Raw genomic sequence first — 17,277 nt, 5'->3', positions numbered from 1 at the left:
CATATACCATACAGTATACACTTGTATATTTTAATGTTGAATATTTCAGTTTTCGATTTTAAGTGCTGCAATTCTGAGATTTTGTATCTTTATTTTATGTTGATCAATTAATCGCCCAAAACCAGCCCTATAAAGTGTGTTTATGAGTGTTTGTGTTTATCTGACTTCCTGTGATTCTGATCAGATTGATTCTATTTACTTTGTAAAGTTTTGGTAGTATCTGCTCATAAAGAATAATGTGCACTATTTCCAAGTTCCATGGAGTGTTTGGGTCCTGGTTTTAATTATAAAAGCATCCTCTGTATAGAAGTTGCATGGGTTGCATAGGTTTCCTCCAGCAGGGTTATCTGTACCCGTTGGTTATCATTCAACCCAGAACAAATCCAGCCAGCAAAAACAGCAAGATGGGTGGTAATTTTGTGTGTGAAAGTGCCAGAGAGGAGGTGCACAGCTCAACAAGAGCTGTAGTGTTTAATTTTAACTACAGCTGGGCTGTTTAAGTTTAATTTTAAAGTGGAATTGAACTATAATTATGGACTCACATGAATTATACAGGTTCTGCATCTGAGTAAAGGCGGGTAAGACTGAATCCAATTAACAATAGAAGTTGTATAATGCAGATGTCATTAATTAAGGGGATTAGCTGGCAACTCTGTCCTCTGGGTCAGTCCTCAGAGTCCTTCTTTTCTCTAACTATCCAAGCATGTTGGTAGGCTAATTGGCTCAACTGTTGTGATCTGAAAAAGAATGAGGATTTCTCTCAACATCTGTTGGTCTGCACCTATACTCTAATATATTGAGTAAAATTGTTTTGCAGAAGAAAAGAAAGTCCAAGCAATTCAGACTTAATTTTACATATATAGATTGTTTTCCATTTGCAGTTTAAAGGGTTCTCAATGCTCCCTATGTCTCTCTGCTGTGCTTGAACAGTGAACTAGGCAAACAAAAAACCCAGTGGGAGCATGCCTTTATGTTGCTGCATGAATTAAGTTCTTCAGAGGATTAAGTCTCTGCATAGTATACATAAAAACTTACTGGCATGCCAGATAATCATATGATATCTGTTTCATAACTGTTATGCATGTTATATTAGATATGCCTTTACTGTCACTTCAGCGTAGTACTCCATCATTGTCAAATAGACCACATTTTGGTCAGTGCATGTTAACCGATTAAATAAAACAAAATCAGACTTGAATTAAGTAGCTGTCTTTTAATTAAAGTTTGCCTGATGATATATCTACCAGGTAATGCACTAGAGGAAACAAAATCAATTTTATTTTGCAAGAGTCAGTGGTGAGGCAAATAGCTTTTAGAGTTCCTAAAGAGCTTAACATTAATTTCAATTCAAAACAACAATAACATCAAAACGTTGGTTGCAGAAAGTTGCATATGGCATTATAAAGGGCAGTGTAGTTGTAGTGGGCAAGAATGTATGGTATGTCCCTATATGGTATTGCTTAGTTTTATAAAACAATTACAAATACCTAAATATTTACACTGCGTATCATATTCCACTTACCCACCAGTCAATACTGTATACTGATCACAATAGTTAATGTATTATTTGTAGTTCTGGTGAAGGAGGGCCCTTTGATCCCCCAAAATGGTTGGATTTTTATGATACAAGAATCAGAATAAAATGAAATCTGGACTTTATACAGAAGGGCTTCCCCAGCACAGACAGCAATTAAACATTCCCAGCAGTAAAGATGGCTATGACATGCAAGGAGGAAGGGGGTTGTGTTAGGGAATTTACTTTTCCTGAACCAGTCAAACCTGATACCAAGTTCAAAGGCACATTGCAAGTCAATAAAAAAAATGTATGGAAAGAAAAAATACCGCAAGTACTCATTTAAAATAAGTGATCTTTCTGTGCTTTTACCTGCAATTGCTGGTGACAGGGTCTCTCAAATGTTTCCAACCTAATCTGGCTAGCCTTAAAAAGGACAATAGGCAGCTTTTTGCATGTTTGCTTTTTGTAGGTTTATTTTCTGCTGAAGAAGTACAATGCCATATTCTTTTAAAACATTTACAAAGTTCTGTCCGTACTTTGTCTTTACATATCCAGAAGAAAAAAAAATCAATTTCTATACCCAATAGATGAAGTCACCAGTTTTATAAAGGTCAGTAGATGCTATCAGTTTTGTGCTTTTTGGGTCAAAATAAACATGTTGTTTCAAGAAAACATTATTGGAACAAGACAACAAGCAAGCATGTAATGCTCGGGGGGTAAGAAAATATGCGTCTCATATGGTACAGTTGGGAATGAATGTGTGATAAAGCAGGTTAAAAGTCATACAGGATTTATGGCTTGGAGGCCCCTTGATCTGGAGAACGTAGGGCTCGTATTAAATAGTAACCCACAGGCAGACATCACTAAGCAGTGATAGGCAACCTTTTTTGATGCTGGAATTGTATTAAAGGGACAATATTGTCTTTTAGAAATTTGTAGTCATGTGCATGTCATTATCTATAAATAAATATACATGCATGTGTTAAAGTGTAACTGGAGCCAATTTTTAATTGAGGAAAGGGCTAGAACCTCTGTCAGTATGGACTGGATCTCTGTTGGGGAGATTCTATTTTAATTCCTCACCTAGTGACCACTGTGACAGTAAGTGAGGGTGAATTTTCTCAGTTAAGACCAGCAAATAATAAAACAGTGGTCTTTACTCTTCCTTGCTTTACCCTTGGAAAAAAAGTCTTGATTTTAGAGACCTCCCTTAAGTTTTAGTCTGAGACCAGAAACACTAGGACACTTCTGTAAGTCTTTTTATTAATTTAAGCAATGTCCTGGACAGGACTCACACTGAGGGGGGGAGTTACAAAGCTGTAGCCAACAAGGCTTTGCTGCATTGCAAAGTGCTGTCATTCCAGCAAAGGGAGCTTATTGAGAGGGCGAGATTCAGAGAGAGTAGATGTGGTCAGAGTGACCATGTACTTTCATTATCCAAACGGCAAGCTGAGAGCAGGTCTGTGAGCAAGCAGACCTCGTTTGTGAAAACAAACGAGGTCATTTAATCAACTATGCTGTCTTGCAGAATGTCTAGGTCTTAAGACTGGATGAACAGAAAAAGGACTGTGTTGATGGGCCTGTATTGCTTCTCTCCCCATACAAGTCAATGCAAAAGCAACTTGAATGTTGATACAGCTTAGAATTGGGTCAAATGCAGGTCAGAAGGATGTTATCTGAAGCTCAAATGCAGCTGCCTGATTGATCTTAGAAGCATCTCAGACTGATCTTACATGCAAGCAGAATGCACCTGAAAGCACACAGCATTCACCCATTAATACAAACCCTCACAAATCTTGTTTGTAGGTACAGCAGTTCACATACAGTATATGTACTTTAAAGTGACAGTAAACTCAGGAGTTACATTTAAAAAATGCATTTAAGTACCTTAACTATTAACAAAAATGTTATGTATCTGTGTATCACTCAACTGTGGGTCCTCAAATCCTCTCTGATTTGGTGCGGACACTGTCCTTCCTTCTGGAGGGGGGCTACTTTTGTTCCCCATGGTCCCAGTGTGTGTTGTAAAGTAGCCACTACTTCACAGTCACACCCATGGTAGAATATAGCTTCAATACAAATTATATAACTAAATGTGAGATTGTAGTCCATCACCGGAGCATACTTGGAGCATTGGGTACTTTACAACACACACAGGGGCACCAATTTAGAGATGATTTAACCAGGTGTAATTAAATGGCCAGACAGCGGCTTCTTGGATGCGGGTGAGCGTCCTTTCCCACTAGGCGGCGTGCACGAGTAGGAAATCTGCTTGAAATGTAAACAGCCAGTGATGGTTGTTTACATACAAGCATTCCGGCGTCTGTAGAGACGCCCGATAGCTTATAATATGCATGCGTGTGCGCATATTGCACACCCGCATGGCCATCTGGCCGCCACTGTCCATCCCAAGCAGGCTCCGGACAAGCACAGTGGCTCTGTGACCGGAGATCAAAGGGAGATCAGTAAACAATCTCACTCTGATCTGCTCCCCATTGTCAGAATGCAGGAAGTGATGTATATTACATCACTTTCGCATTCATCTGTCACTCTCTGTCACTCTCACGCTACAGAAGCCGGAGAGAAGCTGGTGAAGCATGTTGCTGCTTCATCAGCTTCTCTGGGGATCCCTAGGTGACATCAGCGGTCTTAGAGAGGACCTGTCACTGTAAATGGGCTGTCACATAGGGGGCTTGTTAGCCCCCTATGTGATAGCAATAAAGTTAAGTAAAAAAAAGGTTAAATAAATAAAAGTTACAAAAAAATTCAAAAGGTCACATATGAAAACAATTAGTCCCCCCCCCCCACATACACATACAAACATGGGTTGGGTGCGCATACATGCAAAAACAACATTTGCACCCACCGCAAATGTTGGAGTGTGAGCAATAATTCTAGGGCCATCAATCGCTAATAAAACTAAACTGATGAGCGGTAACAGCTTTTAAAACTTCGCCTATGGCCAATTTTAAATATGGTAGGTTCTTGCAATTTTGCGGGCACCCGCAATTTTAAAGCTTGACATGTTTGGTGTCTATTTACCCGATGTGACCCCATCTTTTCGATTTTACCAAAAATTTGGGTAATAATAAATGTTTGACAATACAACGTAGCGAAATGTGTTTATTTTTTACATTTTCAGCATGTTTTTTTCTATATAGCAAAAAAATAAAATCCAGTGGTGATTAAATACCACCAAAAAAAGCTCTATCTGTCCCCAAAAAATGGTATAAAATTAATTTCAATACAGCCTCGCATGTCAGAATATATGTCAGTCAAAGTACCGCAGCGCTGAATACTGAAAAATGGCCTGGACAGGAAAGGGGTGTAAACACCCCGGTCATCAAGTGGTTAAGGGTCTACACAAATGATACACAAAAAAGATACAATTTTGTTAATAATTAGAGTACTTGAATGCATTTTTAAGATTTAACTCCTGAGTTTAGTGTACATTTTACGGTGTATTTAACTGTTTGCTTGGTGTTTGATTTTAATTAATGTTGCAGAAAACTCTATAGAGGCTAAACAGTATCAACTTAGTACGCTGTCCTGTGCTTGTACAATGCACACTCAATTTTGTATAAAGCTGTACTTTAAGACCAAAAACTAATAGGTAGAATGGGAACGTGTTACTTCATTTGCTGCATGCTCAAATGCTCTATTCTTTATTACCTAAATCCTTTAAAATAGTTTTAAACCCTACTTCCAAAAAGGATAATTATTATTGTTCAAAGTCAGGGACCTAAGATGAAATTTTCAATATCTGGCTGCTCAAAATAATCTTTCCAGTAAAGACACACAATTCAACATAACCATTCATATTCAAAATGACAGAAAATGGTTAAGTGAAAGCCCTACAGCGTCTACTCTAGAACACAAATCAGATGTGTTCTTGTCATTTCAAACTGACTCAGTAAAACTAGTGGATTCCCAATGTCATCTTGACAGCTGTATTAAACTGATAATATATCTTTGTTTCCAGTGGTGCAGTCAAAGGGATTTTCTTTCACCACCATGTCCCAGATTTTTTTTAAACTAAGGTGCTACATTTTAAGTAAGTGAAATGACTGGAGTCCTAATATGATCCTAATTCCTCTTTATTATTTCAAAGTCAAAATTTAGATGCTAACACATTTTGGCGACACATATGTATATATATATATATAGGGAAAAAACACAAACAAGGGGCGCCTTTCCTGGTGCAGACAAATTTATTAAGAACAGAATAGAAGGTAAATATAAAACATACTCACAAAATTCATGATAGAAGTATAAAAAGTATAAAAGTTAAGTCCATGGACCCAAGGAGAAGTCTATGAAAGCTGCACAGCCGTGTCTATGTGTCAGCAGGAGACTGTGTGATGTGTGATGACGCATTTCCGGGGTCACGCCCCCTTCATCAGATACAGACCTCCTCCGTCCCATGTGCTAAATAAAGAGGTGACTGGCCAATCGGCAAGTGTGCGGGAGCCCTGTCGGTTTAAACCGCAGCTGTTATAGGGTTTGTGTGACGAGTCCTCCGTGGCTTAAGAAATTGAGCCCTGTCCTGTGACTGAGGGATAGCCCGTCATGGCGCTGGACCAATCATGAGAGGGCTATATGTGGGCTCGCCTGGAGGGAGTGGCCAATGTTAGCATCCAATCCACGGGGCAGAAAACCGAACCTTGTTCTGCCAAGTGGCGTATCGATTGTGCAGCATGTCAGCTGTACAGCAAGCACTATGAGAGGGAGGTGGACTGTTTACAGAGAGCAATTTAGAACACATACCATGACAGATGTAAACAGTTCATCGTCAGCTAGCAGAGGATATGCATGCCATGACAAAACAGATTTAAGCTGATAAGCAAGGAATATTAAATAAGTTGCACAATAGATAAATATATATATATACAAACATATACAAAGATATATAAAATTGGGACCAGATGGGATAAGCATAACCCCTATCTGAGACAGACATGAATAAACCATGTATGTGTATAAGAAGATTATATTTATATATATGAATATACATAGAATTAATAAAATCAATTTAAAAAATCAATTTGTAAAAACAACCAATGAGAAAATGGAAATAAGATACATATGAATAAATTATCGGCATTAATGCGTCTTAGCCGTAAGGGAGTGTCAAAATTAATTCTAAATAAGTACATGTAGTCTATGAATGACCTCTTAATAGGTGAAAGGTTAGGCATATTAAATTAATTAAAATGATTCGGATAAAAGAGAAATGGTTTGAGAACTAGACTTGTGCGCCGTCAAAAAATTTGTTCTGTTTCGTTTCGGAATATCCGTATATCGTATTTATATCGCTGGACTTGAGCGACCCTGACAAAGGCCAAATTGCGATGGCTTGAAAACTGGGTCAGAGCTCCTTGTCTGCAGTGGTCAGGACCTACCAAATGTGGTCCAAAGAAGGAAAACTTGTGAGCCAGTGGCTGGGTGTGCAGACAAGGTTCACTGATGCACTTTGGGAGCAAAGGCTGGCCTGTATAGTCTGATCCAATAGAAAACTACTGTAGCTCAAATTGCTGTTAACGCTGGTTGGGATAGAAAGGTGTCTGAACACACACTACATCTCAGTTTGTTGCATATGAGGCTACTTAGCCCCAGACAGGTCATGGTGCCCATGCTGATTTCTTTCCAAAGCCCAAAGTACCTACAATGTGCATGTGCGCATCAGAACTGGACATTGAGCATTGAAAGAAGGTGGCTTGGTCTGAGGGATCATGTTTTCTCTTACATCAGTGGATGGCTGGGTAGTTGTGCATTGCTTGTTTGGGGAAGAGATGGCATCAGGATGCACTATGGCAAGAAGGAAAGCTGGTGGGACAATGTTCTGCTGGGAAATTTTGGGTCCTGACATTCATGTGGATGTTACTTTGATGTACCTAAACATTGTTGCTGACCAAGTACACCCCTTCAGGGAAATAGTATTTCTTGATGGCAGTGGCCTCTTTCAGCAGGATAATGTACCCCTCCACACAGCAAAAATGGTTCAAGAATGGTTTAAGGAACACCACAACAAATTTGAGGTATTGATTTAGCCTCCAAATTCTCCAGATCTCAATCCAATCAAGCCTCCTGATGTGCTGGAAAAACAAGTCTGATCCATGGAGGCCCCAACTTGTAACTTACAGGACTTAAAGGATCTGCTACTGACAGCTTGGTGCCAGATACCACAGCATACCTTCAAAGGTCCAGTGGAGTCCATGCCTCAACGGGTCAGCACAGTTTTGGTGGCAAAAGGGAGAACTACTCAATATTAGGTGGGTAGTCATAATGTTATGGATGAATCGTGTGTGTATATATGAAATAAACTATAGTACAGGTGATACTTCAACACAAAACAGTGGCAGTTACCAGCCAAGGATTAGGAAACACTGTTTTAAAATTTGTTCAGTTAATTCTCAGAAAAAATGCTCTCTTACCTTCATAATATATTTTAAAGCCATGTGCGCTTACTGCAAAGTCACTGGTCAGTCGTAATGAAAATACAGGCCCTGTGCTTGTGACAGGGGGAGGAAGATGAAATCCTGTTAACCTGAAGAATAAAAAAAAAAAAAAAAACAATGAATACAACAATGTTACTTATTTCAGATAAGCCCTTCTTTATATGTTTTTCTTTTTGAAAAACTGATGGTTTTTACAAGAAACTGTAAAAGTTAATAAAATTATCCTTTCTAAAATGTTTAATTGCTTGTCTAAAATCCTTATTTTATTTTACAAATAAACATGCAATACATTTTTTTTGTTGGGTCTAATAATGAGAAAGCCCAGTACTGCCTGCCTACTTAGCTATTACTGTACTATAAAAAATCTGTAAGGGGCCTGTCTAGGCTATTAAGCAAAGAGAGAAACATTAAGACAGAATGAGACCTGCAAAACTGGAGATCTGGTTACACAAGCTTTTCAGAATATTCACAGCATAGCAATAAATAAGTTTAAACGATCTGCAGTACAACAACCTCTTGTGCATCACATGATAGTTGAAAGTGGTGAATATGAAATGTTCATAAGTAATATTTTGCAATTATATAACTAAATACTTTACTATATGGACCAATACAACATATACAAATGCACGATGCTGTTTTCAAGGAAAAATTAAGAAACATAAAGGACAGAGATTTTGTAAGACAAAGCAGCTCATAGTGTAGTGGTGAATATCTGTGGTTAGCCCAATACAATAGAAGAAAATAGGGCTTGTCTCTTAATTGACTTTACATTACATCAGCTCTTTCTCCATTTGCTAAATGGGTACATGATTGTTTCAACTACCGGTGATGCCAAGCCTGACAGAGAAAGTATTTTCATTTGACAATTCCCTATTATAGCTAAGAATGGTGAGCTGTCAGCTAATTTAACAAAAATAATAATTCCAGCCATTTGAAAAAAGAGGAATTATGGCATTGTTTCCAGACAAAAAGGAACACTCTGCAGAGTTTTCCAGTTGCTATCTAAGGATTACTAAAGAGTGATGTGAGAGAGGGAAAGACTCTGCACAGGTACTGTTAGATGGAATAGCAAGAGAAATAGCAAAGACCAATTTAAAGTACATATTTTCTAAAAGAAATATGGGGGCTGTCATGAATTACCTTTTTTGGAAAATGCCAGTTACCTTGGCATTTTGGCTGTTCTGCTGATCACTGGCTTCCATGGTTTCTGAATCATTGACTGGAAACAAGCATGCAAATCCAGAAAGTAATAGGTCCTCACCTGCATACATTTTCTGGATTAGTGACTTCCAGAATTGAAGTCGGAGGGGTCAACTTAACAGATAGGCAAATAGCATTGTCAGAATGAGAAGTCAACAATGGCTGCCTCCATGTTCATCTCAGGAAAAGTATTGCTTAAAGTGACACTAAACTCAGGAGTAAATCTTACAAATGCATTCAAATACCCTAAGTATTAACAAAATCTAGCTTATTTTGGAGGGTGGCTACTTTTGTTTCCCATGGTCCCTATGTGTGTTGTAAAGTAGGCACCAATCCAAGCTCACTCCTGTGATAGACTAAAATGTGAATAGACTATAATTTCAATACAAATTAGCTAACTAAATGTGAGATTGTAGTCCACCATGTGAGCGAGCTTGGAGCTGTAGCTACTTTACAACACACACAGGGACCATGAGGAACAAAGGTAGCCCCCCTCCAGATGGAAGGACAGTGTCAGCACCAATGCAGAGATGATTTGAGGATCTACAGCCGAGTGATACACAAATAAGATACATTGTATTTAATAGTTAGGGCACTTGATTGCATTTTTAAGATTTACTCCTGAGTTTAATGTCACTTTAATATTCCCATAAAGTGGATATTTAACATCTACATAAAACATTGAATTCCTTGCAGTGAAGCAGACAACCAGTTTTTACGTTCATAGTCTATTGTTTCAGTGCTTTGCTACACTGAAAGATATACTATATATCATCTCAACAACTGTTACCTCTGAACGCAACAGGTGGAATTCATCAACATTTTCCGATAATTTGTCATGCTAAATTAATTGTTCCCATTTGTTTCAGACAGATTAAATACTATTTGCTGCAACACAATGGCAGGAATCTTCCAGTGAACAAATACTGGCCACAGGAAACTGCAGTAAAATAGGAAGATTGCCCGGTTTGTTAACCGCTTTAATAAATATGAATTATAAACACAATTGTTCTACCAGGTGATTCAATTATTTTAACTTCACTTGCAGACATGCCAATGTCATTCCCAGCTGAGCCTGTAACTACAGAAGTTTGGAAGCTGCTATTGAAAATAAAACATTTTTATAAGGTGCAGGCCCTGAGTTTATCATTCTTATTCTTGCTTGACTATGTCACTGACCTGGATCAAGCAAGCAGACTTCTCAGAGTATACCGTTTGCATGCCTTCCTCTGTCCAATGACTCATTTGGAAGTAAATCCAGATTTGTATGTGGTGTGACAAAGGAAACTTGAAACAATGTTTAAAGAGTAAAAGTGCACTTTTGTACCAGTCTAAATCAAGTGTATTTAAAACCCAAGAATTCATTTCTTTTATTTGATCTCTTCTGGTCTGTTACATTTACCAATGAACGTGTTTTGTAATATCTAATATCTGATTGTAAGGTCTGTGCTTTCTACATGTACTGACTGTTATCAATGACATTGTTTGCTGAGAAATAAAGAACTACGTCCCTCTATGTTATGGACAATAGGAGAAGGTGAGAGTCATGGAAGCCTCCGTGTCCTGGGCACCTGGTAGGGACTGAAGGCCAGCCTCCTCTCCACCGACTATGGATCTTGGCTAGGAAGGGGTTCTCTTTTAGGACGTGGGTACAAGGAGGCTGTTGGTACTACTTCTTCATCCTGGTACAGGTTGTCACGTTTCCCCAATTACCAGAGACTCTGGGGGTGATTTACTAACCTAAACACACGCACACACCAGGTGCGTGTGATTTTTACACAGCAAAGCGTATTTATCAACCAAAAAGTCTCTAAAAGCATGTTTCCACTAATGCCATATATGGAAAAATCATGCACATGATGCATATATAATGCTGCTTCACAGTTTAGACAAAAATGGTTAGCTCATGCATTTACATTCCTGCATTCATCAACGCAAGCAACACAATGTAGAGCTAATTTACACAACATCACCTTGCAATTCAGTGCAGGGCTTTGCACAACACACCTGTTGGGTGTGTACACACTACAAAGGTGTTTAGATTCCACCCATAGATCATGCTGGGAGGGAACACACTACAGAGGTGTATACATGTTCATGGTGTGTTTATAAGGTTAGTAAATCAACCCCTCTGTGTACTATGGAGCTTGTTGTAGGAGGCCATCTTAGACATTAAAGTCTGTTTGTCCTTTTGTGTGATTGTGTTAATAATGGGATTAACATAACTCTGACACTAAGTGGCTATTCAAACCATCAAGGCTTAAAGGGCAGACGATTGATATTGGCCCTGCAGCTCTGCATGCTGATTTAAAATCATCTTACATTCATTAGTTAAACAAACTTGTTTTCATTAACTTACAAATAGAGTTCATCTACTTCCACTTCTGCACAAATTATGTAAGTGCCAAAGCATTGCATCCTTGGAAGGTTACATCAGCAGAGCATTGCTGAGAAATCTCATCTGTGATCTCATGAGATCTCAGGGAAAAGGCATTTTCCTTCCTTGAGATGATGTGCATGGTCACATGTCCTAGTCACATGTCTAGTCACATGTGGCAGCGTTAAAAAAATAAATGGAGATCTAGTCATCTGCCTTTAGTAAACATGGCCACTGTCAGAAAACTGGGAAAGAAAAGAGAAATAAGGTATGCAAAGAATACAAAGCCGGCAATTATCTAGAAGTATGTGTTTGTAGATTGCCATTACTATACATTTCTAAAGATGTGTTTGTTGTTACTTTAAAGATTTGGGTAAAGGTCCCATCTATACACTTCGTATAGAAAGTGATGATTTAAGGGGACCTTAGACCACTGCCGTGGAGGGGGAAAGAAGCTCCAGGGAACAGTCTAAGAGCAAGTTGGCACCGCGGTTCAGGTAAATATAACTTTTTTGTAACACCTAGACAAAAATTAGCAGTTAACCCTTGCAGTGCCAGTTTTGCCAGTGTTATTCTTTAAAGTATGGCAAATATGTTGCAAATGATGGGACACAAGAGCCTTGATTTTCTAACGGTGTAAAGCACTTTGCAAAGTGGATTTTTACTTGTACCTTAGTGAAGAAGGGGAAGCTGTGCTGACCTTTATCATCCAATTATGTGCAAGCACAAATCCTGATATGTTATTTTTTCCAAAGTAAATTTTCACCACATACACCAAGCAAAGGGAAAATTCACATTGCAAAGTAAACATGCTCAATTCCGAGTCATCAGAATGCAGGAATGTAACAGTCCACAGCTTCTAACTGTGTTACCTGGTTCGACTACTGCTTAATCTTTTCAGCAGATGCAAACAGTTTGAAAGTGTACGTTCAGGCAATTTATTTTAGTTTTGGATACATTTTTACATGACCACTTGTATGAAAAATCATATCAGAACGTTCGATGCAGGAATTAGAAACTTACCAATTGTCATTCACAATGTTGTTTAATTATCATTGTTATTTAACATGCTATTTTGGAATCAATGGAGTTTCCAAACAAAAATCGCATTCACTGTTAGAAATTTGTGCGATTGAGAAATATTTTCCAACATGCTCCTTCAATTTTTTCTGTCACTGCAGTCGAAAACAATAATCAGTTTGACCCCATCAATGATCAGAAAGTCGAAGGAATGTTCCAAAATCAATTTTGTTCATTCGACATTCTAACCATGTATACCCCACTGTAGACTTACAGGGTTATTCACAAAAGGGTGAAGAGTTTGGAGAAGGCAGGAGAAGATAACAATCTGGGACAACATAGCTGAACTGGAAAGTGAGCTGAAATGGAGAATTTTTCCAAATCAGCTATGTTAGACTAGATTGTTCACTTCTCCTGCATGCTCCAAACTCTGCACCCTTTTGTGAATAACCCTGTAAGTGAGTTGTCATCAGAACAAGGCATATGGCAAAATCTTCCAAACGGGACACCTGTTCCCATGACAGCTCTCTAAGATAGGAATCCCACTCACTTTGGAGGGATTTCTTCTCTTCTCCCATTGCATCTCTGTGACAGGAGGTGAAGGGAAATCTCCCAGCAGTATGCAGACTGCTAAAAATAACTTGGTCAGGGTTTAAATTCTCCCCCTACTCTATCTAAAACTGAAAAATAAAGTTTGGCTTTATAAACAATTTAGCTGTTTACACGTCATGTGCTGTCACATCTACTCTCACTGCCCATCTGCATGATTTACTCATGTAATTTTGTCCTGGAAGAATGGACTCCCACGTGCAAAATTGCTTCTAGCACAGCTAATTTGTTTTTTGCTTTTGTTATTGTCAGAAAGCAATGTTTTTGTGACATGGGCAGTCATGTGAATTTATCTGTGAATGTAGGTGTCAGTAGAGTGAATGTTACCATACCACTTAGCAGTGTTGCTAATTTGCATCTTAATTAGACAAAGTCAAGTTTTAGTATTGTAATCTACCAGTAAAACAATGTTTTATTTTCCATTTCTTGTTCCCTCCCACCACACCTCTTGCTAAACTGATGTTCTGATAGACTTTGGAAAACAATGATTAAAAGTAGAATTTGTACAGAATTCCTAGAGATGCTAGAGATCTTATGTCCAAGATAAGAAACGTCCAGCAGTTAAGTTATCTCATTTCAAAAGTTGGGCCTTATTTCTGAAGGATCCATGTGTTTTTTTTCCTTGCTATCCAAGATGCCAACACCAAAGTTCAGAGGCATCAATACTTTTCCTATTTTGCTTTTTTGTGGTTTAATTTTCTTAGGACTATTACAACGTAATAGTTATACATTCTTAATAAAGCCACTGTTGTAAATAATACTTCTTTCACAACTACTAAAAGTAATAATAAAGTATGTATTTAATGAGAAGTAATAGCATTGTGCTCTACTAATGACACCATTTCTGGCACTAAGACTATTAATATACTGTTCATATACTAGACATCAAACAAACTGTTTTGCTGTGATGGACACAAAGAGTAATAGAAGACCTAAAGCACCAAAAATCTAGGTACTTGGAGATGTTATTACCAATGAAGTGGTGGGGGAAGTAATAGTTCTGATTGGTTTACTGTCCCTTCCAGCAGAGACTCTGGTCATGTAATGGACAATGGAAGAGCCTGAAGCAGCATCTTCTCTGGGAAAGGTAAATATTTAATTCTTGTTTATTTATGCGTGCATGCAAAATTGTTAAAATAGCTTGACATTTCAGTATAGGTCCACTTTAATAAAGTTGTCCCTTTTCTGACTAATTCAGATACCTTGTAATTATTATTACTATTGTTAAAATAAATTATTTTGCACGTTCAGTGCATTGTGTTCTCTAAACTACAATTACCTAGAATAGAAAAGAAAAAAAGATTCTATCAGCTAGGCTACATTTGCTGTAGACAATGCAAACATAGTTCAATAGCCCATTTCACTGTGGTATGAAAGTATTTCCCTAAACAAACATATGTTTGCAGGTAACACTTACTGTTTCTCCTAACATTAAGTTTGACACAGCAGCTTTTGATATTAGTTATTGATATTACTAATCATGAGTTATTATTAGTAAACAAAACTAGTGTCTTATATAATGATGTTATTTGCAATTTGCAGCATTTGACAGTTCATATTTCTGCCCAACAATTAGCACAATATCTGACATGTTAAATAGAGAGAAGCAGAATTTAAACAGTGATTTCCTGATTAGTCCTAATTAAAAGTGCTTCAAAGACAAAAATGTAAATTACATTGTTTTATGCATCCGCATTTCCACTGGGAGTAATTTCCTGACTCATGGGTATCTTAAACTTGTAATTTAAACAGAATAAAGAGTATAAGCATATACATTCATATAAGAATATTGTGCAAAAATGTTTGGTCCATAATTGTCTGTTAACCTCCCTGGCGGTATTCCCGAGTGTAGCTCGGGGTTACTTTTCCATACCATAAGCGGTAACCCCGAGCTACACTTGGGAAAGCCGCATAGCATTTACTTACCTTGTCCATCGAGCCGCACTGTGTTCTGCGGCCGATGCCGTCTTCCGTCTTCCGGGTTCCGTCCCTTGCGAGTGTACGCGTCGCAGGGGGGCAGAACCGGCGGGATATTTAAAAAAACCGACAAAGACGAAAAAAATTTGAAAAACATAGACCGAAAAATGACATGAAAAAAATAAAAATCATACCGCCAGGGAGGTTAAATGTGCATAAATGATCATCTAAATAAATATCAGAAATGTTGATCTAGAGGGTTGGAAAATATTATTCAATATTTATCTTTGTTGATAAGACAGTGATGAATAAGAGCTAGCTCACACCAAGTGCGGAGCACATGCAGAGCAGAGCACTTACAGGACGCATCAAAACTGCATCCAATGTATGCCAATGGTATTTTTGGATCTAGTTCACACTAGAGCGTTCATTTCCAGAGCATGTGGAAAAACTGCAGCATGCCCTATTTTTTCTACTCTGGAACGTACCAAAACACATGCCAATGCATCAAGAATGCATGCAAACGGCCTGGAACGCAGTGAAAGCCCAGGTGGAACGCGGCAAAAACATGGCACGAAATCAGCAAAAACGCAACAAAATACACTGCACTGCATGTGCAGAAACTCGTGCAGATCTGGTTTGCATCTGGTGTGAACAAACCCTAAGATAACCAAACACTCATCTGGAATATGCAGTTCAGTTTTGGGCATCAATTCACAAAAAGGATGTTGTGGAACTGGAGAAAATGCAGTGAAGGGTGACTAAACTCATAAGAGGCATGGAGGAGCTCAGCTATGAGGAAAGATTAGCTGACCTGAATGTGTTCTCTCTGGAGAAGAGACAATTAAGGGGGGCATGATCACCATGTATAAGTACATAAACGGTTCATATAGTGAGGTTGGTGCCAAATGATTAACTTAAAGGTCACTGCAAAGGACAAGGGGGCACTCTTTGCGTCTGGAGAAAAAGCAGTTTAACCTTTGCATATGGAAAAGCTTGTTCACATGGGAGCTGTGAAAATATGGAATAGACTCTCCCAGAAGGAATTTTGTTTCACAGTTGGAGCAAATTGAACCAGGCTTTATAGGATTTTTTTGCATTTCTCTGGATCAACTGTGGGTAACTGTGTAAATAGCTTTCTGTTTTAGGTTTTTCTTCCCTTTTTTTTCTTCTCAATGGACTTTTGTCTTTTTTCAGCCTAGCTATGTAACTATGTAACTTTCAATTACTGCTATATAGGCATTTATAAGAGGGATCTCCAGAGCTGAATAGTAAATGCTTATGTCAGAAGAGAACAAGCTCACATGAGAGTCTCCCTTCTCCAATAAGGACCACCTTAAATAATGGCATAAAGCAAGCTTGTGCTTTGTTCTTACTAGGCAAAGTAATAGATTGTCTCTACTGTAGACACCATATGCTGTCTGCACCTACCATCCCTGTACTTTCCTGCTACCTCATGTGCACCTGACACTGGATCTAGCTTCCTAGATACAGGACACAGAACATTCCCCATACCTCCCCACAATTCATGCTTTGTACCTAATCAGTCACCAGGTTCAAGTGCTGTCACATTGGGGCAAGATGAAGTTTGCTACGCTTTGGGCCCTTAACTCATTACAGGACACAGCAGTGACATAGGGATCAGGGAATGGAATAGCTGCATTTGACAAAGAAAACAGACATCCAGCACTCCTGGAAGCCTTGAATGCTGAAGAGTCTGATTGAGGCTGCAGCAGTTAAACGTAAAGTCCATAGGGTTGACTATAATACCTTTCAGTGGTTTAGCAATAGCCATAGTAGCCCATCCGGCTGCTTTGGGGCCTGGGGTAGAAGGGGGCCCCATGGGGGGTGATTATGACAAATAAACTGTGAGGTTTTCAGTATAGAAGCATTGAAGTCAGTCCTCAGAATCTTCCAGTGACAGATCCCCTCAGTGCAATAAGAAACATTTGCTTATTTATCTTAGCAGTGTAGATTAATTGCCTTCTGAACTTCTGCTACAGACTGAAATTATTCCTTTATGCCTAATGCAGTCACAAATCTCAGAGTTTCACCTCTGGTAAAATCTTATTGGAGGGCTAAGGTTTGTGGTTCTATTAGAAAGCTTTGATGAGGATAGAGTTTAAAGAAGTTGGTATTAGGTTGAAGGGTAAGTGTGTGCAATTATATATATATAT

General features: G+C 38.5%; 1 protein-coding gene across 1 annotated transcript in view; it reads right to left on the bottom strand.

Moving 5' to 3' along the window:
- The window catches only part of LOC108800543 (CUB and sushi domain-containing protein 3-like), a gene marked incomplete at its 5' end in the record, with an annotated part of 181,987 nt that overhangs the window by 102,554 nt on the left and 62,156 nt on the right, over positions 1-17,277 (bottom strand). The window contains one exon of the mRNA XM_018572534.1: positions 7,951-8,063. Coding sequence (XP_018428036.1) covers positions 7,951-8,063 — 113 coding nt within the window. The remainder of the gene's footprint in view (positions 1-7,950; positions 8,064-17,277) is intronic.

This window comes from Nanorana parkeri, unplaced genomic scaffold (assembly GCF_000935625.1).
Source record: "Nanorana parkeri isolate BGI_ZX_2015 unplaced genomic scaffold, ASM93562v1 scaffold2063, whole genome shotgun sequence".
In the NCBI taxonomy this organism is placed as follows: domain Eukaryota; kingdom Metazoa; phylum Chordata; class Amphibia; order Anura; family Dicroglossidae; genus Nanorana; species Nanorana parkeri.
Note: the sequence above shows the minus strand (reverse complement) of the source record. Positions and strands in the feature narration are given on the sequence as shown.